The sequence below is a fragment of the Drosophila virilis genome, chromosome 3 (assembly GCF_030788295.1).
Source record: "Drosophila virilis strain 15010-1051.87 chromosome 3, Dvir_AGI_RSII-ME, whole genome shotgun sequence".
NCBI lineage: Eukaryota > Metazoa > Arthropoda > Insecta > Diptera > Drosophilidae > Drosophila > Drosophila virilis.
This window is the reverse complement of record NC_091545.1, coordinates 2,259,995-2,283,843: the sequence shown is the minus strand read 5'-3', so window position 1 is coordinate 2,283,843 and position 23,849 is coordinate 2,259,995. Positions and strand designations below refer to the sequence as shown.

General features: G+C 41.1%; 1 protein-coding gene across 1 annotated transcript in view; it reads right to left on the bottom strand.

Moving 5' to 3' along the window:
• The window catches only part of Ets65A (DNA-binding protein D-ETS-3), a 31,721-nt gene extending 8,483 nt beyond the window's left edge, over nt 1-23,238 (bottom strand). Inside the window, 6 exon segments of the mRNA XM_015175561.3 lie at nt 2,481-2,528; nt 4,374-4,433; nt 7,923-7,973; nt 18,488-18,652; nt 22,488-22,867; nt 22,934-23,238. Of these exon segments, the coding sequence (XP_015031047.2) occupies nt 2,481-2,528; nt 4,374-4,433; nt 7,923-7,973; nt 18,488-18,652; nt 22,488-22,867; nt 22,934-23,166 (937 nt within the window). The 5' untranslated portion in view covers nt 23,167-23,238.
• Between the last annotated feature and the right edge of the window lie 611 nt (nt 23,239-23,849).

Sequence of the window (23,849 nt, the reverse complement as noted above, 5' to 3'; positions counted from 1 at the left end):
CTATCCACCATATAGCTGTCTATAGCAGCTATATTATATAGTGGCATTTACATTTAGTTTATTTAGTGTCCTCCATACATCAAGTTATAAAATTAGATGCAGAAAGCCTAATAAGAATACAAAATTTTCTTCATCAACCATGATATTTGTCCTTGCATAAATAACTCAGGCGAAACCCAACCAATTTTGAGTCTTGGCTTCTCGCCCAGATTCTGCATTCCAAAACTTACAAATTAAAACTTTTCTTGGACATTCTTTTGGCCATAAAAAAGTAGCTGCTAGCTTTTGCCCTTTTTTTTTTCTTTTGGCCAATTGGCGGGGCAATTTGGCAACGAAGGCGTCGGCGCCGCCTCTGAGAAATGTTAATTTAATATATTAAGCGAAAAAGGCGAAAAAAAGTGGAAAAGCTAAGTAATTAGCTTGAGGAGTCATGGAAAATGTGGAAATGTTGCTTTGATGTGCCGACTGAGGCTGCACTTGTTCCTTTTTTTTTCTTTCTTTTTTTAATTACAAACTAGTTTGTGTGCTGCAGCCTGGTAATTATGTCACGACTGGAGCAGCAGCTAGTTTTAGGGGTTTTTCTCGCTAGTAGTTTGTTTCTTTTTTTTTTTACACTGTTTTGGTTGCATGCACAACTTGCAGCTGTGTCTGAGCCGGGCGCATGCAAATGAGGCACATGGCAGGGAGGGCGGAGAAGGGCGAGAGGCGCGATTCTTGCAGCTTGCAGGCAGGCCGAGACCGGACTTGGCTAACAAAGCGGTTCCGTGTCCAGAGGAAGCCATAATTAATCAAAAACAGCATTTTTGCCACCCAAAAAGCGAAAGCGCACAGCCATGTATATGTGTGTGTGTGTGTGTGTGGAGTGTGTATATGTGTGTGTGTTTCTCAGTGAGCTTTTGCGATTAAATTCAAGTTGAAGTCAACTTGGCAACGGCCTAAGCCTAAACAACAAACACAACACGCAGCTTAAGCTTGGAAGAGAGACAGAATAGACCCAGTGAGAAAGAGAGAAAGAGAGACAGAGAGAGAGAGAGAGAGAGAGAGAGTGTTTGAAGGCGGGAGCAATGGCACTCGGCTCGTGTAAATGTCGCGCCGGAAAATGTTGGGCGTCTGAGTTTTTATGCTAATTCCGTTTCAAGCGCCATGTTTGGGGCGACGCTTGTGGGCGTGGAGGGGTTGATTATTTTTAGGTAATGAGGGGGGGGCGGGGTGGCTCAACACCCCAAACGGCGTGGCCAACAATGGCGGCAAAGCTCATCCTGCCGCAGGATCAATAAAAATTATTGATTTTCCTCAACAACTTTCATTGCATGACGGTCAAATTCAATTCCAAATTAAAGTTAGTCGAATGTTGAATGCAATTTAGAATTTATTAGCAGCGTGTTGTGCACAATTGTGTAGTAGAGCTGAAAATATGACCAGAATCGATAGTTACGATAGGCCATTTCGAAAATATTCGATAGTCATTCTAGTCTTGTGCCTTATAATTTTAAGAAATTAAGAAATAAATACTTTAAAATAAGTTGTATCCATATTTTTTTATTAAGTAATCGATAAAAATATCGGAAATTTTAGAAAAAGGTATTCAAGCCTTGGCCCTAATGTTAAAATTAGTAAAGAAGTTAAATAAAAAACACTTTAAATTATTATCAAATCGATAATATTTACAAACAGAAAGAGCAGTAAGAATCAAAATGATCGATAAAAGCTCGATAGCTGAAAACGAATCAGTTTAATGAAGTTGAGATAAAATAGTTGATAGATAACCCAGCTCTAAGATATATCTATATACTATTATTATAGGTATAATAAAAAATATATTATTATCGATAACAACCTCACAACTGAATGCATTTATAAAACAGATATATATATAATCTAGCAGTTCAATGATATACTACATCATCTCGCTTTAAAACTCGTCCTCCTCACATTTAACTGATTTTTGTATGCTTGGGAACATTTGAGCTGCACTTTGGCTATTAATCATAAGTGATAAATGCACACCTACTTTTTAACCCTTTGTTAAACCGTTTTTTAAAAACTAGAAAGTCAGCTCTTGGGCGCGTGCTGAACAGACAACTGCAAACTGCAAAAGTCAAAAAGTTGGGTAGAACGAAAGAAGAAAAAAAACTGAAATAAAATGAAAAATAATTGCCTGGCCACGCCCACAGCGTCGCTTAGACACACGCATGCGATATGTGGCAAATAATAAATTCTTACCGAAAAAACACCTTTCGCATAAATTAGAAAAGTGTAAAGCCCGTATCCAGGGTTCAGCATTTGCTCTGTGCATGCAATGGGTTAATTTGTTAGGGCGCGCCGCTGACTAACCGAATCTCGGCCAGAAATTGATATGATAATGAAGTGCAACCAGGGGGGGGGGGAGCGAGTGGCAGACACGGGTCTTGTTTTGTTTTTGTCCTTAATCAACTTAATCTTAGCACCTGTATCTTTATGCTTTTGTGATTTTCACTCACCTGAGCTGGCCAGCCTGCTGCTGGTGGGTCCGAACATTTGATATGGATCTGCAAAGAGGGTGGCAAGACATTAGTTGTTTTTTTTTTTTTTGTCGACTCCAACTCGATTTGTTTTAGTGCACTTTATGCAAATGTTAATGAAGGACCTGCCAAAACGGAATACATTATATTCTGTGTGAGGGCGAGAGCTCGAAAAAAAAAAAGAATTGTACGTGGGCAAGTTACGTTTCCGCCGATGAAATGAAATGCATTACCGAAACTGCACTTACACACATACAGAAACGCACACACACACACACAGTCGCATATCCATTTCACTTATTATCCGGCGCGCGTTTCCTGCCAGCGCAGCGACTGAGCCAAAATGCTAGCATACTTTCAGGCGCGGCGCCTAGCTAAAGGTTAGACTGTTGCCAACAGCATCTTCCACGCAGCACAATTGTCCATAATTCGCATCATTCAGAAAATGCATATACATATATCTAGATATACATATATATTCATTAGCAAGCATTGTTTTTTATACCCCATTGGAAGAGGCTCAAAAAGGGAATCATATTTGTCAGCGAATGTATGTAACGGGCGGAAGGAAGCTTTTCCGAAGCCATATCCCATTTATAGATTCTTTTTCAATAGAAAAAGTCGGTCTATGGAAGAACTTCCAACTTGAAACTTGAGAGACGTGAAATGATAAATATACATTCTTCTCTATCAGACGCAGTTAGAGTTTATCATTATATCGATAAATATCGATCTTGAGACTTGCTTTTTAACTCGACTCAACTCGAGAATTATAAAAGCCAGATACTGCAAACTTGGTATGTAGCTTCTCGTGTAGCATGCACAGCTAAGGAAAATAACACTTTATGCATATCAGATGCTCAGACTTAAAGCTTAAGCTTTGCGCTCAGGTATACACACACTTTTGTATGCCTTACTCAAGCCCTGAAAATTTCCTAATGATCGGATAATAAACATATGAGTTACCTGGGTTAGTTTTCTAAAGGCAAGAGGAAGTATATTTCTAAAAAGAAGCCTCTGTAAAAGATGTTCCAGGGTATCTCCTAGCCGTGCACTGCCGTCTAGAACGCTCTGCTTTTGTTTTCTCCGGAGCTATTGTTCGCGCGCTCTGAACAATTAAATGCGCCGCATAAACAGGACCGACGGCAACTTTGGCAGGCCGACTGACTGGCTGGCTGGCTGGCTGGCTGGCTGGCACGCGCCTTGTTCGGCCACGGCCGTCAAATTTGACAGCAAAAATATAAAAAAAAACAAGAGGCAGAAGCAGAAAAGCAAGCCAAGTTCTCGGCATCGTTTTGAGTGCGTCTGGGGCTGCGCTCTAATTGAGAATCCTTTATGGCATTTCAATTGTTTCCATTACGCTTCAATTCGAATGGCGAATGCGAATGTGAATACGAATGCGAATGTGCCGCACTTTTGTTTCCATTCCAGCTCAAGTGGCGTATTTAAGGTTTGATTTGCGACAGTATTTTCCAAAAGGGGATTTTACAACACTTTAAAAGAGTAAGGCTGGGGTAAAAGGACATAACGCACGACTGGCGGTCGCACACTCCGACTCTGGAGTGGACTTGGCATTGAGTGGTGGTATTTGTTTCAAAAATACAAAAAATCGAAAAACCAGTGCCCGAAACTCGAGAGGCACTTGCAGCGTGCGCACATTTCAAACTTTATTAGTGTTGGTAAACAGCCAACAGCCTCGCTGGCTACGTCGTGTTTATGTTTGAGTTTGGGCTAAACAAAGCGGCACGTGAGCTCAAGCACCTTCTCTTAATATGCCTTTAATGCATCCAAATAGCGCAAGGTACTTAACTTTTTTTTTTATTTTCATTTTTGTTTTTTACCTGTATATAGGGGATATATAATAGTACTCACCAGGTTGCCGTAGTTGTGTGTGCGGATCATGTTTAATACTCAAAGCATTCGAGCTGTAGCCTGCAAATATTGAACACAAATTTGAGTTGTATTAGAAATGAATCTATTGGGAAAGTAAATATATATTAAACATTCAAGAAAATTAAATTTAACAGAGAGTAGAATCAGGGATACAGAATATAGAACGTAAACAGATTTAAAAGATGAGAGAGATGAGCTTCTAGCCAAGAAAGTTAATAAATGTTTGTAATGTGCATTAACAGACAAATAAGCTGGGTCTATCTATCTCCCCATCCTCAAATTATAAATGTTACTCCTAGAAAATTTTATATTTTAAGCTGTCTCCGATTTATTTAACTATCTATCTACAACATCCTCTCCCCAATTTGAATCGAATATTTTAAGTCTTAAGTGCAGATCTAAGCTCTCTTAGATTTTCAGATTGTTAGTGAAGGGACAAATATATTGATTTTAATATATTTAAAAACTCAAAATTTTTGGGCTCGAGCTGTTCGAGTCGAGTCAAAAAAACAAGCTCGATTCCAACGCGAACTATTTCGATTGTACTCGAGCTCATCGTACATACATGTATTACCTCACAAATATTTCAGCACACAGTTAGCTCGAACATGTTGCTGACTCGAGCAGTTCGAACTTCGTTTGCAATGAATATCTTGAGTCTTGTTCGATCGTTTGTTTGAGCACGGATTAGATGGATAATCGAAAGACAAGTCTGTCGAATTTGTTACCAACAAATTAACCGATGCAGAGGCTCTATCTGATAAGTGTTTGCGTCGTCTTGCATAAATCTCATTAGCCTGTTTGATGGAAAGCTAGCCAGGCGTAAAGTCAACCAGTTGTCAGTTAATATTGTGTAACCCATAACACTTGTCATTTCAACACAATCAAAGGCATCAAATTCAGCCGCAGCACAAACATTATCATAGTTCTGTCATCAAAGCAAATCACAGCTCAAAGGCTATGAAGGACGAGGAGAAGGAGGGGGTGATGTGATATGAGCAATCGCCTCGCCAGCGTCGGGCTCTTTCATTTTAATGGAATATGATTGTGTGGCAGGCAAAACAATGCCGCTGGCAATTCAATTTAAAATGCGATGAGATCTCTGCAGAGACAGAGAGAGAGAGAGGGGAGAGAGAGAGGGGAGAGAGTGTCAAAAAGCGTTGAAAGTTGCGGCAAACTTCACGCTCCATACAAATTAAAGCCGCAGGCAAAGAACTGCGGGCCAGGGGCATGGCTGAGTGCTTGTGCACCGCCCGCTGTTGTTTTCGTTGTCACTCATTGTGCAAAAAGTACAACAAAAAATATCTAGAGAAAAGGAGAAAGACTGAGTGAGAGAATAGGAGAGAGAGAGAGAGAGAGAGGGAGGAGGAGGAGAGGTACAAGTTTTCTCTGTGACATTTTGGGTTTTACGCTTTTGCGTGGCCACTCAACTGCGAAGCGCACAAAAGATGCCCGATTGCATTTGAGCGGGGCGAGGGGGTGGTAGGTTAGAATTTGTAAGGGCGGGGAGGGGTGGTTGGGTTGGGTTGGACTTTCTGTTGTCAGCGCTTGGCTGGCAGCTAAACAGGCGCAGCCAAGCTGAAACTTCATGTTAAAACGCTTTACAGTTTGTCGCTCAGATTTGTAGCCGCAAGGCAAAGATCGTGCGAAAGTTTTTGTTTTTGTTTTATCCTGCTTAAGGGCATTAAAGGGTATGTGCTGCGCATAGGAGAAGACATCGGCGATTAGCTGCCAATACGAATAACTAGACTAAACTGGGCATCTATTGGTTAAACCAGGCTCTTTTCATATGAGCTAACCTCCTCCCTGTAATCTTATCCTTATCCTTACGATCAAACCTATCCTTATCCTAACTATAATTGCGAACTACCCTATCCTGATCGTTATTATAACTTAACCTTAACTACATCAAAGAACTATATCGCATAGCTCTAGAAACATAATGGATCTATGGAAAAGTGTTTTGTTTCTTCTGCTAGCTTTATCCAACTTATCAATTGCAAGCCGCGTTAATGCCTTCACATATCTGCCAAGTCTCAAGCACCAATTCTAGCTAATTTTATTTCCTTTTAAATTGTTAGTGGCTTTCCTAACTAGCCTAATGAGCAGGTTCTTCAGTTTGGCCCAAGAGTCAGACCCTATGCGTGTCTTCACGCTTCATTTGACACCCCTTCGCCACGTCCCGGACTGACTTTTGGCTGACAGGGACACGTGTAGGCAACACCTTTTCGATTTTACATTTCATTTTTTGCTTTTTTCCCATTCAGGCTTGTTGCGTTTATCAATAGATTGAACAGCATTTTGCACGGTTCGTTGGGCTCCTTTCAGTGTGTGCATGTGTGTGTGTGTGTGCGCGTGTTGTCTCTTTTGCATGCCAATCAGTGTGTACACATGCATTTATTTATTTATTGGCTTTTCAAGTGCCCTTTGCTTGATTTGTGGCCAATAATTTCATATCATTTTTAGCATTTTGGTAAAACTTTTTGAGTAGATCTTTTCTTAACTTCATATCATTCAAACTTTTACGAGTGGCAAAGTTTTTACAGTTTTAAATTTAAGCAGGCTTCTGGAAATACGTTTATCCCAACCTAAGATATAAAAATTCTTCAGCTAGCCAAATATTTTGCGATTATTTTCGGTTTATTTTGCGGTTATTTTCGGTTTATCTTGCGATTATTTTCGGCTAGAAGCTTAATTTTTAGAAGATGCTATAAATTCTTGAAATATTACTTAAATGACCTCAAGAAAATGTTTTATCATATAATAAAATATTACATTTTCTCTTCTCTTAAAAACTAGTTATAGTACCATAGACTAGCTAATATACATTCTACATTCTGATTTGAGAAAAAATAATATTATCTTAGTTTTCTTTACTTTTTTCAAAGCTAATAAAAGCATTTTAATCGACTTATTCGGAAATGTTTTGTGTCCTAGTTTAAAGTAATAATCAGCTGTATATTATTTCTAATTGAGAACCTCAAGATTTCGAACTATTTTGCTAATAAATAAACTCAGAAAATATTTATTCAGGAAATATTTGTAATAATTGCAACGGAATAATTTCAATATTAATAATTATAACAATAATAATAAAAATAATAATAATAATAATGATAATGATATGAATAATAATAATAATAATAATTGCTGGATCTTCGCTTGATCAATGTGTTTCGTATTTCTTGTGCATTATTTCAAACTAAATCTTATAAAAGAATTATATATTATGAAAGTTTCCCTTCTACGCTCTTTTGAGTTCCGTCGCACTTTCATTAGTCTAATACTAATAAAATAAATAATAAGAAAGAAATTGGACTGAGGGAAAACGATAGGAATGTTTAGGTAAACAGGACATCTATATAATGCCGAGAAGAAAGAAAATATGTTAAATGAACAGAAATCTTGAGAAATTCAAAAACTAAAAAGTTGCCTATTTTCAATTCTGTTTTGATAATGAACACAATTTAAAATCTAGACACTATTCAAATCAGTATTAATCCATTTCTAATATTAATTAACACTCACCTTGCGATTGTGTGGAGCTGTGCGAGCCCCACGACGATTTGTACGAGGAATCTGCAACAGAAGAGAAAAAAAAAGGGAAAAATCAGTAAAAGAAGTTTTAAAGTTGCACGAAAAACGTGAAGAAAAAATAGGGAAATGTCAGGAATAGAAATTGGAATAGAAAATTGTACTTGACTTAGACTAGCAAAGTTCAGTTGGGTTTGTTTGCGTAAATATAAATATAGATAGATATTTATATATGTATATTATTGATTTATTTACTTGGATTCCATGTGGGATTGCCCATCACCGTTGGCCGGCTGGATTCACACATTGCCCACTCACCTGCGAAGAGCATTGAGAAATTGCTAAAGCTGCCCGTGGAGCGTGACAAATAATCAGCGGATGATTTAATGTCGAGCATTGTGGTGGCAGCGACGGCAACCGCCGGCGGTGCTCCTGCTGCTCTTCCGGCTGCTACAGTTGCTCCTGGTCAGAGCAATATGCCACGACGGAAACAAGGACACACACGTAGCCAAATTTAGGCGAGTCTTTCAAGTGTTTGTTTCGCCAATTTCAAATTGAATTTATTTGTTTGGAAAAAAGTCAACGACGCGCCGGAAAACGGAACGGAACGGGAAAAGTGACGATCGGAACCGGTTACCGTTACCGGACACCTCCACTTCCGGGCTGAGCTAGCCAAATGCACTTTGATTTTAGAAACCGACTGCACGCGCCCGCGTCTCTCTGTTTGAGTGTGTGTCTGTGTGTGTGTGTGTGTGTTGATTTATATATGTGTCAATCTGTGACTTCTAAATCGCGTATACGCAGCGTAAATCACTTGCAAAGATGCTTTCGGTGAGAGCCGGATTGCGTCCGATCTGTGGCACGGCAGCGTAACAATTGATTTCATTCCGTCGTCAAATCGCGCATATCCTGGCCCAGCTACCGGGCCAGTGCCCAAAAAAAAAAAAAAAAAAAACAAAAAACAACCCCACGCAGCAGAAGGGCGCAGGCTCAGCCAGTCACAATGTGGGGGTGGGCGGTTCGGGCTGGTTGGGTGGTTGCTGCTGCTGCTGCTTTGTGTATCTATCTGTCTGGCTGTGAGTGTGCGTGTGTAGCAGTGTGTGTGTGTGTGTGCGTGTTGCTGGCTCTGTTTGACGACGACGTCGCTGCTGTTGTCCTTTATGCGCGCCAGGATATACTTAGGTTATAATCCACACCAGCAAGGCAGCCACCCCTTTTCCGTTGAAACACCAATCAGCGTTGAGACAAGGTGTGGCCTAGCTTTGCACACACATACACGCGCATACTCGCACACACACACACACACATTCTGTTACACACACATACAGTCGCACGATTAAGCGCAAGCTTTTTGAAAATGGCTTTGACAAAACAATTATTTGCTGGCGGCTATTTTTAGAACCTTTTCTATCGATCATTTTGCTCTCTTAATCAACTCGCTCGCTCGCTCTCTCTCACTTTCGTTCTCGCTCTCTCTCGCTCTCTCTCTCTCTCAGCTCGCACGTCCTTTCTCGTTCTCTATTTGTAGGAGTTTACCGTTTCCACTTGAAATCCAGCCGCAGCTTTTCGTTCAAATTTTCTGTGCTTGTAGGCAGCCACACTTGACGCTCTCTGCCGTTGCCTCTCTCTCTCGCGCTCGCACGCTCACACCGCTTGTGCTATTGCTGTCTCGCTCGTGCACTGTGTGTGTAGGCACTCGTTGCGCTGGCGACGTCGTCGTTGGCAGCGACTGCACTGCGCTGTGGCGTTGCCTTTTTAGTGGGTGACACGAAGCAACAAGGACGGATGTATTATCCACTTCCTTTTTCCTTCCACCAAACACAAGGATATTACCGTTTCGTCGTTCGCCCACATTGCGACTACACCCACATCAAGTTGGCGCTGCGCGTTGCACAAATTCAAGTGGTGGGGGGCATGCGGCAGGCATGTACTATATGCATGTGCGTGTCTGTGTGTGTGTGTGTGGGGGTTACGGGGTAAACACCTGAAAACAATGGCTTGATGGCCATTCAAGCTGCTTGTTGCGATGCCAGAATTGTGGCTCAAATCGACAATTGTTGTTGCCGCGCGCTGATTGCAAAGCCTGCGCCACACGTTGACGTCGCTCTCAACTGTCGCTGTCGGCGCCGACGTCGACGTCAACGTCGACAGCGGCGTCGCTTCAAGCTGCTCAAGTGCAATTTCTCTTGTCGCGCTGCTAAAGTCAGCTGCAAGCTATGCAAAATAACTGATACAGATACAGAGACACACACACACACACACACACATACACATACACACCAACACCCAGACACACACATGCACATTGCCCCTTGGCTGGCTTAATTAATTTTCGAGATCATTGAAATTGTTTTTTATTTTTTTTATTTGCTCCGCTCCAAAACTCATTTCAGCCTTTGGCTAATAAAAGCCCTATGTGCCCTATGTATGTGTGAGCATGTGTGTGTGTGTGTGTGTGGGTGGCTAATTCACAGGCGTTAACATACAAATTGCAGCTGCTGAGCAACATGCATGTGCCCAGCAATAGCTTTTAATAGTTTTTTTGTTGCCGCTAAAAACAAATTTCGCTTTTCGCAAAAAAAGTTGGCAACTCAAGGCAATGTGTGTGTGTGTGTGTGTGAATGCGAGTTTCTGTGTATTTGTGTGTGTGTGTGTGCGCTCTGCCTTGCTTTGACAAGCAGTTATTTAATAAAAGTTATCTGGAGGACGGCTTCAACTTTGGCTTGATGGCAGCCATTTAAAATCTCATATGCACTCGGAACTGCGTGGGTCGCTATTGAAGTAAAGCAAATTAATTAAGAATTCGATATTTAATAGAAAACTAAATTTAACCACAGCTTGCAAAACCTGTCTAAAGGCAGATGGACTGTAGTATAAGACAGGCATATAAGTGTTTGGCGATTCTCCAGTTTGTGATGTAGAGCAAACATGGAGAAATAACTTGTTTAAATGGAAATGGTAAATAATTAAAGTCATTAAATGTTCAAAAAAATCCAGACATTTTGTGACAAATGCCAAAAATTTGATATAGCAATCAGTTGTTATTTAATATCTACAAAAATACTTGAGTCCTTTACTTTAAGCAACATTTTAAAAGTTTTCAAGGAAAAATTTAGAGCGTTTCCAAACTGTTTTCGCATATATTTAAAGAAATATTTATTTATATCATTTATATCAGTAGGAACTCGTCGTCTATTCAGGATTATGTGTAACTTCAGAATGTCAAAGCGATCGTTAGACGATTTCCTCAGCAAGAATATTAGTACTTGGAAAATCTTAAAGAAAATCTGCTCCCTTAACATAATTTTACATATACTCTCTCTTTCGCTGAAGGAAAAGGTAGTATATTGGTTAGCTGATTGCAGCTTCGGACATTGGTCCAAAGAAGTGTTCTCGTTGGCTCAGTTCACGGCTTGAGCCAGCTTCACAGATTCTAGAAACGTTTTGATTCGGTTTCCAGTATTATATGAGTATGTAAGCTCAGACTCAAACCCGACTCTTGTCCAAAACTGGTTTGCAGCCTCGATTATGGCACTTAATAAGCGTCCCTCGTAACTAAATACGTGTGTGTGTGTGTGTGTGTGTTTGTGGAAACCCTTGCTAATGGAATCTAAAATGGCTAAATAGCAATTTACTGTTCTTGGCTTTCTGGCAGCCAAAGGCAAAGGGCTCTGAAGGGCAGAGTTTGCTTGGGGAGAAAACTAAGTTCACTTGGCTCAAATGTTTGCCGCGTTGCCGCGGCGCTGTGTGCGCGTGTGTGTGTGTGTGTGTGTGTGTTGGTTGTGCGAAATTTAGTTGGTATTTTAATTGCATTCATTATGTAATTACATTTTCACGCTTGTGGCAAAACTTTAAATTAATTTCTTTTGTGGCGCTGTTTCCGCCATTTTGCATGCGACCCCCCCTCCACCCTCCTTAGACCCTCAATCAGGCCCGCCCCTGCGCCTACCACATGCGGCATTTCCGTGGTGGGCGAGCTATTTAAGCCGCGGTTGCTAAGACCCTGACGCTGCCACGCCCACACTTGAGCCGAACTGCGAAATGCGTCATCTTAGCGCGGACAGCAACCCACACCCACACACCCCAAACACAAACCCCAACACCAGGCCCAATGCATCAAGGTTCGTGTTCCATTTGTATGTGTGCAGCCAGAGAAGTCAACGAAGCGTCAAGACAAACATGACACGAATGTTGGAGAGAGTTGGGTGCCGAGTGTTGGGAAGGGGGTGGAGTGCGGGCTGACAGGGAGCATATTGTCAGTGTTGGGCAACCACCAACATTTGCAGTTAATAAGAAACGCAATCAACGCTGCGATTTGTTTTCTCAAGCTCAATAAAGTAAAGTTGGGAGTGTGAGAGAGAGAGAGAGAAGAATACGTGTGTGTGTGTGTGGGAGGGAGCAAGCATGCTGCTAATATTACGCGCGCCTGTGTCTATGCAACAAAAACAAACTGCCTACAATAACAATAGCAGCAAAAGCAAAAAGGCAACAACAACAACAAGAACGAGGAGCTGGGCCCGCACACGTGGCCATTAATGACGTATGAATGATATAACACGCGACGGCACGTGGCCAACTGGCCGACTGCCTGCCAGCGGCATGACAGGACGCATTCTGCAGCTGGGCCGGGCTGGACAGGACAACTCCTGGAGTGATTGCTCCTTTACTTGGCACCCGTTGGCGGCCCTTTAATACCCGCGCCCGCTTTGCACGAGCGACCCGTCGGATTGCTCATTTCGCCTGCAGCAAGAGATTTTTATGCGAGCTGTGTTTTTTTTTTCTTCCTCTCCTGCTTGTTGCTGGCCAGAAATGCGTATTGTTATAATAGGTAACATAGAGGGTTATAAACTAACATGGGCACGTTGCATAAAAAATACCGATAATTCAAAATGTTGGTCTTAAAACGGTAAAAAGAAAATGAAGGTCTAGAACATTGATGACACAATTGCGAGAGATCTTCCATATTCGATAAATATATATCGATTTTGTGGAGAAGGTAAAAGTCATCGATAGCTTGAAGTAACTTGAAAGTTAACTTCGTATGGAATAATATGCATATTTTTAATATGAATGCAATCAGACAATCAGAAAGAATACACATAAGAAATATTTATCGATTTCGTGATAGGTAATATAAAATGGCTATAGACGACGAAGAAACATATCTTTGACCGATATTTATCGATATCGTCAAAATGGGAAAGCTGATAGCTAATAGGAATGCATTTTTGTCGATTTCGTGAAAATAAGAAAAGTGATAGAACATAAATATTTCGATTTCAACCAAACATTCTGGCTCACTAGGCCTCAAATCGATTGTTATCGATCAAATGTAAGTTTGAGCTGTTCATGTGAATGAACATTTATATTCTAGATTTGAATGCAGTCATACAATCAGAAGGAATAGACCTTAAATCGATATTTATCGATTTCATGGAATCTAGGAAGTTGCCTTAATGGGGAAATCAATTTGAGCTACTTTTGAATTTAAAGTCCCAGCTCTCATCCCTCACAGTACAGGGTATTTAAATGGCAACCGTAACATGATGACTGCTTGGCCTTTCGATAGCCCAAATGGATAAGTATACATATCGATTCGCAATATGTAAGAGCATGCGAATACAATGCATTGTGTTGGATATTCGGTTGTATGGGACTTTTGCCTGGTTCAATAATTTGTTAATCAAATGGGCGGCAACGGCTATAAAGTGAAATATTCCATAAATCAGCGTCGAATTTGCCTGCAATAATGGCTAAAGTTTTATGTTGGGGGTAGTACGCGTATGAAAAGAAACTAGACATTAGATGGGTTCTATTGTTGTCGATGATTGGGCAAGTGGAAAATAAATGTACTTGAGGCAGTTGAGTAAGAATAAGAAGTATTTGTAATATTGTTTTGATGCCTCATATAGTATTTAAGACCAACGAGAAGATTTTGATTGGAGTGAAACACAATATCTAGGATCTAGGTAAGGAAAGGATAAGGTAAGGATAGGTTAGGCCAGACTACCCTAAGAAGATATAAGACAACCACAGCTCGAAAAACTAACCATAGTATATATCCCATTTGTTTGGTTCATAGAACAAAATTCCAAAGTGCGAAGACTACGTAATATATATTTGACCAACACAATTGAGTTATCAGATGAATGTATCGACAAGGTTTCCCAAGGAAAAATAATATCAAAAGTGAAAATTGTAATAAAAACAAATTAAGAGCACGCAGAAAAAAAAAACATATTGTTGGTGTCCCTTTTTATGCGCGGTGTCTAACTAAACAATGGGCGCAATAATTGCGCAATCGAAACGGCTGGGAAAGTGTTGGCTAACGGCGCGAGGGGAAGTGCTGTAAAGGAGGGTGGGTGTACGGTGCGTGGTGCGATTCCTGACTCCGATTGCACGACGGTTAACTGCAACGTTTGACTTGTTTTCGAATATGCTTAAATTTACTCAATTTTTGTTTGAAAGCTAACATATTCACACGCCAGGGGACTCGAGGGCCGAGTGACAACAAACAGCAAACAAACAATTAACAGACAACAAACTACATTTGAGGGTGGGGGTCGCAAGGGGTTGAGGCTGAGGTTGAGGTTCACGTGGCTCACGCGGGGTCATAAATAACGTCGCGGTTTGACTCGTGCGACCCTCGCGCCGTGCTGTCAATTGGCCCGATTGACTTTTGGTCATAATTTTTAGTCTCACGCTCGCCCCGCCTCCACCCTACGCAAGTCTGGCAACGCTTGAGATGTGAAAGAAAAGAAAAAAAACTAGAAAGAAAGCAACCGAAATCAAAAGTGCGACACAATAAATTGTTGAGGTCGTAGCTCATAAATTCAATTGACAACTAAATTGCAGTCGCTTGGCCACCGGAGACGCTTCGACACGGCCACCTCCGGCTCTGGCTGCGCTGCGTTTCCGGCGGTAGGTGCAAACGACAAGGTTGCCAGAGTGTTTTCTGCCACCGCCTCCGACTCTGTCTCCGCCAGTGTTGTTGTTGGTCGTCGTCCGTGTTTCTAAACTTTGCAAGTGCGCGTGATTTTTGATATTTCATGTCGGAAGCGGGTCATTTTCAGCGGCATAAATCACAATGGGCCCGCAACGGAAGCGACCTGTTGCCGACCACTCTCTGCCTCTCTTTCCTCCTCCCTCCCTCTCTCTCTCTCTCTCTCTCTATTTGCCTGACAGTTTTTTGTTCTTTTAAAGTTTCGCTTTTAATTGTTTTTTTTTTTTTTTAGTTTATTGCTTAGGCAAATTGTTTTTATCGGCGCGCAAAAAATCAATGCACAACTAAATTAGCAACATTTTCCAGCTTGTTGCCGTCATCAGCATTATTATCGACCAGGGGGCGGCCTTTTCTAGGGGGGGTTGGGCAATAACAATAACAACAATGAATTGATTTATGAGCAACTCGTGCACAAATCTCAGGGGGTTGCCATAATGACTATGCTGGGAGTTAAGTGAACCGCGAAAAGGGCCATGAATAAAAATATTTGGACATCAATAGAAAATGGAAAGCATGGGAAAAAGTTGCTCAAGCGCTTGAACTTTTGTGAACCAGGCCAAGTCATGCTCATATGAGTTTTTGGCCAAAAAAAAAAAAACAGAAAGAAAAAAATTACATTTTTTAAGCATTTAAAAAAGATGAGCGCATAAATTGAAGCCGCAGCGCGTCAGTGCGCGAAGCTGTCAAAAGGGACGCGGCGCAAAGCGAAGAAGAAGCAGCAGAGCCAGTGTTGCCAACGTGCGCCAGTTGGCACAGCACAATTTTCAATTTATTTTCACAGCCTGAAACAATTACGACAGCAGCAGCAAAAAAAAAAAATGCCAAAAAAAAATGAAATACAAACTGTGCGCAAATGAAATCAGAAATTAAATTTGAAGTGAGCAAAACATACGGCGCCCCCGCACAGCAGGGCCAGGGAGGGAAGGGACGGGAAGTGTAAAACGTGCAACACTGGCACAATGTGGGAAGTACCCTCTCTCTCTCTCTCTCTGTGTGTGTGGGTGTGGCACAAGTTAAACACCCGCTGCGCGTCCAGGGTGGGGTCTAATGCTGTTCACAGATTATCAGATTATGCTGCAAAACTTGATGAGAGATGCGCCGCGCGATAGGCAAATGTTTGGGCATTTGAAAATTTGATTTAATTTTAATTAAATCATTTCACAAAGCAACAACTTTTTATAATTATAGTTGAGAGTTCTTAAATATGTTTAATTCTTGAACGATTCTGTTGTCAATTGGAGCTCCCAGTTGTAGGTCAAGTAGCAAATATTGAATAAAACCTATAGATGCAATCTTAAAAGGAACAGACACTTAAAGTATTTGAATCGTGAATTCCCGTCTTTTATTTGACTGAACCGGAACTGCAAACCGTTTAGTTAAATGAAGAACAGCTAAGCCTAATGAAAGAGACGTAAACCTCGAAGAAAACAGAAAGAATATACCCCTAATTTTCAAAAGATTTTTTTATGTTGATTTAGACTAAGGAGTATAGACTACATATAGACTGTATACTACTCAGATTATAGACTAAGACTAATTGCTTAATAGCTCAGAATAGAATACTTAATACGTGGAAGAGAAGACTCTGAACAGAAAACTCTGTAATGTTTGTTCTAATCATCATGGTTCATGCAAGTCACAGTTAGTTGAGTTAAGTATAAGTCTACTAGAAACAGATAAATTGAGCATGGGTGGACACCCAGAATAGTCGATTTCACTCGTTATGAACTTAAATGTTAAATATTACTCGACGCAGACTTCTACGCTAACTTAAAGAAGTAAGATTAATTAACATAAGTCTACTGGAGCATGACATAAGCCGCACACGAGGAACATTGCTTAAACCCAGAAGGGAATTGGTGACTCTAAGACTCTAGCTTCAACTGACTTTCAAACTGTGGTTGTAGGAAATAAATAATTTTACATTGCGTAAAGCAAATAAACTCTCTTTGACAGTCTAAACTGTGTATAACAATTATACATATAAATAATAATTTTTTATATATCGAAAAACGGGCCTTGACAGATAAACATCAACATCCTTGGCAATTGAACCCTCTAATTATACAGAAAAAGGTTTTTTCTTAGTGCAATAAATATTTAAATCAACATGAGCTTTGACAGCTAACTTCAACATCTTTGCCAATTCAACCCTCTGATTAAACCGAATAATATTTCTTTTCTCAGTGCCATAAATATTTAAATTAATTAAGCTGTAATCCCGAGTACTACAAATAATCACATCTTGTTTACTCTATCTAACCCGAAAATAAAAACACAAAATGCCGCCGTTCAATTGTCCGTGCCTAAAGTGTGTCTCACACTCTGAAACCAGCTACCAGCTACCCTTCAATAATTTACACTCTCGCCCCCTCCCCGCCAGGGTTAGGCCCTGTCAGCGACGCGTGCGTCCTAATGCGCTTCACATAACATTTTGATCATTTTATGATCTGTCGATTAGCCTCATTGTGTCTGCCAAGAGGGGGTTGCCCTCTGCGACGGTCCGTTCGTGTGACTGTGCGAGCCACACGCTTAATAGGATTATCTCTGAAGAGCACTTAAGAGTCAAATTATCAACGGCTGGCAACGCTAGCTGCAATCACAATTGTTGTGACTGTTGCGTTCTGTATGTTTACAGTGGCAAGGACATCAGCTCATCGTTTGTTTGCCCAACTTTCCCACTGTTGTGTCCTGCTGAGGGGCGCATCTTTCGGAGTGCCAGATTAGATTAGATTCTAGGCATCAAAGTCAAGTGGTGTTCGCAATTGAGATATTAAGCTTTTCCCCCCAAATGCTACAGGTAGTTCACACGAACATTAAGTTCAATTATACAACAAAATGTCAACCCAGGATATATATAAGGTGGCAACACTGTACGTTACATTATTTGGTTTCGAGGGATACACATAAATATATATCTCCCCAATATCTTAGGTAGTTCACGTGAACATTAAGTTCAAGTACAATTATGTAAGCAAGGTGGCAACACTGTTAGTTGATGCTACATTATTTGCATTCTACATTCTAAGGGATATACATTAAGATATTAGCCCAATCTTACTGAGAGTTCACACGAACATTAAGCTCATGTACAATTATCAGGGTGTAAACAAGGTGGCAACACTGTTCGGCAAAGCTAGATTATTTGCTTTCTAAGTTCTAAGAACTAAGTGATATAGATTTAGAAGTTCGCCCAAGTTTACAATGTTTACTGGAACATGAAGTGCAAGTACAGTCAAATGTCATTAACACAGCCTTTTCAAGGTATAATCAAAGTGGCAGCACTAATAAAAAAATATCTAGTAAAACAACATGTTAATTGATATGTTTTCTTTGACATGAACATAATTTTAACATGAACAAATAGGCGGCTAACAACTTTGCCGCAGCAGCGCCCTCTGTTGGCGCGTAGACAGCAACTGAGCTGCTTTTGTCGCTGGTTCTTGTCCAGACTGAAAGCTGTCAAGGCTAAGCTCACGCGATTGACAAGCGAATTTCAGAGTATTCCAGTAAAAAGATATAGTTGATATAACTTTAAGAAGAAAGTAATACTTACAGAGTGAATTGCTGGCATTATTGTGGCCGTTGCTGCTGCTGCTGGCGTTGCTTTTGCCGACGCTGTGCCTGCCCAGCTCGCTGCTGGACACGGACGCGGCTGCCGTGGAGGACGAGGCGACGGCGGCATGCGAGGACGTTGTGGCGCAATCCAGCGTGGATTTCTCTGCACAAAACAAAAAGGAGAAAAAAGAGAAACAAACAAACAAATTTTAATTGCTAGGCAGCACAAATTTGCACACTCAGCGCGACACGCTTCGCCATTCGGCATGGAGCAGACCACAGAGCCGAGCGCAGAGGAGGCCCAGTCATAAATCTCAACATAGATAAACGTAACTGGCCCGTTTATTTATTGCCCAAATTATGGTTGGTCGTGGCTGGTGCCGCCGCCCAACCATGACGCTCGCCTGACACGCAACGCCGCTCGGCAGCCACCCCCAGAGACAGACAGATCCTGTGAACCGCAAAGGATATAATCGCGAGGGTTGTCACTTCAGACATTAGACCAGCAGCAGCCGTAGCCGTGTTTAATTGCCGTAAATCTTTGTTTGATGTAAACAACAATAAGCGAGTCGGCGAAATTCGCAACGCTTTCAATTGAAATGTCAATGTACAGCTTGATGTCCATGTCCGATAATAGTCATAAGGACGAGACTAAAATTAGCTAGAGTTGAGTGCCTGGGAACGTGACTGTGTCATAATTGTAGATCACAAAGATAGTCAAATATGATACGCAAATAACCTTGGGTTGAGCAAAGCTTTAACAAAGAATAGTATACCTTTTCTCAAGAACTAATTGATCCCAATTGAGCACCTAAAGTATACACTAACTGCAGATCGAGCTTTAAACAAAATGACCTTGTTCATGCAAATCGCTTTGCTTTTGCCAGAGTTAGGAAAGTTTGTAGACCAAAGAGATCGGATACTATGTCATAGTTTTGGTCAACTTTCACCTATTTCTTGCGAGAAATTTGAAGCGGCTCACAATAATTTATATAAAATAATAATAAAAATAATTTATATATAAATTATACAGAAATATTTCTAAAAATGAATAAGGGGTAAGAATAATAAAATGTGCCACACAAAATATTTTCACAAGAAAAAGTACTCGCAAAATTGTATAGAATACATTTTGGAGGACAAACCATGACAAAAATGTGCTCATTTGTCAGAATGCGGTTAAGTGTTGGGAAAGTTTTGGAAGCTTGAAGCTTAATAGACGCCTAGTTAATGTCTATACTAACATTGTGTATTTGTTAAAGGCAAATTTTAGACATATTTTACGTGGTTTTGGATAGAAATAAAGACACTCTCTAAATCATTTCTAAGCTAGCATTTCTTACCCCGATTGAGAATAACATTTGAAGATTCCACAAATAATTTAAAAGAAAATCAAAATCAAATAAAATATTCCAATATGCCTGGATTTTCATGTAGAATCAATCTAGAGCACAAGCCAGGAATAAAAGAACCATCTAGCATACAAATCGGTTCAGTTTTGGCCAAGTTATGATAGTTCGGATTTGATACCGGAAGTACCATCTAAATAGCTGACTGACTGAACGTAAAGTTAGAAAACTTTGCAAAATTTTGCTTAGAATAGCCAAAAGAAATATTGACAAGGAATTGTTCAGTAAGCCGTTTCTTGTTTGCATTCTTAGCTGGTTTTCCAATGTGGGGGTCATTCAGTAGAAGGACTATATACGAAATACTACACCAAATGATGGGGAGCGTAATTATCTTTTATGTGCTTTGTGAGCCAAACGTTTTTCAGCAAAAATAATGAGTTACGCATGACAAAGTTCTTTTATGCGATGGCAGCAGAGCAGAAGGCAGCAGTTGACAGCAGCAAAGCTCATAAAGACAGCTAGAGAGGGAGAGGGAGGGGGAGAGGGACGGCAAGAGAAAGTGGGAGAGAGGTGTACTGTCCTCGAGAGACAGCTTAAAAGGATTCATTTCATATTTGCTTGAGCGCTTCGAGGCTGGGTTTGAGTTGGCTTCAGCTGGCGGCCATTTTGGGCCACCCCAGTCAAGGGGACTCGCTTGCTTGTCATATTGAATTCCGGCTTACCAAAACAGGCCACAAAGCCAAGACGATTAAAAAGTCAAAAAAAAAGAAACAAGGGAAAAGTGGGTGACTGTTTAGCAGATACCCTGTATCCAAATATTATAAGAGAACGAAGCACCCACACAACCCAACGCAATGGAATTGCTTTTCTGAATAACTTCGGTGATTAAAGTCGATTAATTTCGAAATTTATCAACATAGGAGATATCGATAAACAAATACCTCATTCTAGATTTTGTAAACGAGAGTATAAATTTCGACTCTGTATCCTTTGTAGTCTCCGATATGGATGAACTCGCACAGATGGGCGGAAAGGGAGAAGGACGGACGGGCAGGGAAACGAATACACAGGCAGACGGACCTAGCTAGAAAATGCCTCCCTCTACTTCTTACACACATACCCACAGAAACAACATACCCGCTTTAGCCCTTTTCAAAGAGTACAGGGTACATGAAAAAAAAACGAGAATAGGAAAGAATTTCTTGTAGATATAAGTGGACACAACATGACGGAGGCGGCATAACAAATTCTCGCCAGGCACGCGATGCTATTGTGTGGACAGTGCATTTTTGATGTTTCTATCCAAACACACACACACACACACATACACTCGGCCCACCCGCCCCCCTTTTCTGGCCACATTATAAGCCACATCCGTTGCGCCGGCTTAAATTGATAAACAAGTGGAGGGAGGCAACTGCAAGCAAGACCTTGACGTTTATATGGATAATTCAATTTGACTTTTTTATAATTTCTTTTATTTTATTTTTGGGCCAAAACAACAACAGCAACAAGAACAAATTATGTCCAGCTAGCGGTTTTTTGCCACATTTTTTGGCCCATAAAATGTAACGGACTTTGGACGCGAACATTTTTCGGCATTGCCTTTTGTGGGCGGCCAACGGCCAATGGTCAACATATGCTGCTTGGATGTGTTTAAATAAATAAACGCGAAATTTGCCACTTTTGTAAAAGAAACAACAATTGTTTTCTCTTCGTTTTTTTTTTTGTTGTTCTGGCTTTAGCTCTGCCGGAAGCGCAGGATTTGTTTTTCCGCCATTTCGCTGACATTTGTGTTAGAGCCACGGCGAGAAGGTCAGTGGGTTGCTTTACGGCTAAAAATCAGCTAAACAAGCTGCTACAATGGAATATTTGATTGTAAAATATACGAACAGACGGGGCTGCCAATGCACCTTTAAAACTAGGGCTGCAAGCTAACAAAATGTGGTTCGGTTCGCGAATAAAACCAAACAAATCAGACAGTTTAGCTGAACAAGCAGTATATCGAAACTGGAAATAGATTTGTTTCAATCAGAGTTAGATATATTAGAAATGTGGTCAGGAATTTAATTTAAGCTTCGAATCAGGGTTGGAATTTTTCAAAAGCAGGGCTGGTCACTTGGCTTACGCTTCGAACCAGGCCTGTGACTCAAGGTGATCAAACAAACGGGCTCACGAGCCTTCGAATAAATCTGTTTAGCTCTGAATCGGTTTACGCATCAAAGTGCCTCCGGCTCACGGTTGGAAATACCAAAATCAACTTGATTCGGTGGTTCGATTTAAGCGTCGAACCAGCTTCCTTCTTTCAGGCAACATCCAGACATTCCAGGGCTGGAATAACCAAGACAGGGTCGAAGCAGAGGCAGTTAGTTATTCGGCTAATATTTTGAACTAGTTACCCTGGTTCGGTTCGTGCACCTAAAAATACGGTTCGGTTCAGGTTTTGATAGAACTTTTTTTTTGTGGTCAACTGGGTTGATTCAAGTTTTGGCTTATGTTTAAAAACAAAATACTCTTCCGGGTTCGAACCATTTCAGTTCTAATACAGATGCACATATGAACATATTCATAAACATATTTAAAGAGTTCAGATGACTTTCCTTGTCAGCACAAATATATTCACATTTATCTTTGGTTACTTCTTCCTACCTGTTCGAACTTTGTGCTCCACGTGCGAGGTGGTGGACGCTGATAGCGACGGCAGCACCGAGGGCGAGCTGACCGCATCCAACGAGGCAGCCGGCACATGGCCCGCACTAGAGGTGATGACGCCGTGCTGTGTGCCGACGGGCGAGCAGCCCGATGGCGGCTGCAGTGTGTCCAGGCGATGCCGCTGCACGCTGCTGCCCAGGACGCCGGCGCTGCTGCTGCTCACCGTGTTATAATTGAGCACGCCCACGCCCACTCCGACGCCCACGCCGGCGCCCGCATTGTGCGTGAGGCCCAGGCAATTGCCGGCGCCCGTGCCATTCTGCATGGCGGGCAGTGTGTCCAGCGTATCGGTCAGCCGCTGGCTGGAGTAGATGTCGCTGCAAAGCACAACCGAATGGCATTAGAAGCTGAGAGGGGCAGCGGCTCTCAGCTGGGCGACTCACCTGAAAGCGCTGCTGGCGCCAAAGAAACTGCTGCGATCCTGCAGCGCTGCCTTGGCCTTCTCGACGCTCTGCTTCAGCTGCTCGAATGTGGACTGATGGAACCGATACGAGGTCCAGTCCGGCGAGCATTGGCCCAAAGTCAGACAGTCCTCCGTTTTCACCTGGGCCAGCGTCGGCGGCGACACGCGCTTCAAGTCCAGCGCCGTCTGATACGAACACGAGTTCTCGTACATGGCGCGTCCCTCCGAAGCGTCAACGGCTACGTTTTGGTTAAGCAATGGATTCCACTTGACTCTGCAAATAGAGAAATCAAGTAAATAGAGAATCCGTTCTTAATATCTTATTGCGTTCATCCAGTTCCAAATACTTTAAGGAGATCAATAGGGTCGACAAGTTCCTTTAAACATAGGTTTTGCCACGAATCAGACTATTAAATATTGAAATAGACTAAAGAAACCTTATTTAGAAACAATATCCGCAGTGTTATACAAATATATATTCTCTTAATCTTTTGCATTTCAAAGATTACTATTATTATTACCTCTTTCTATTTTATTTCTTACTAAGTTGATTTTCTCTGCGTTTATCTTAATATCTTATTGCGTTCCTTCAATACCAAATGCTTTAAGGAGATCAATAGGGCCGACAAGTTCCTTTAAACATAGGTTTTGCCACGAATCAGACTATTAAATATTAAAATAGACTATAGAATCCTTATTTAGAAACAATATCCGCAGTGTTATACAAATATATATTCTCTTAATCTTTTGCATTCCAAAGATAACTAATATTATTAACTCTTTCTATTTTATTTCTTACTGCGTTTTTTTCGATTTCAATTATTAATTTCCAATCCAAATAACAATTATTTGAAATAAATGTTTTGTATAGAAACATTCAAGTCGAACATATTCTG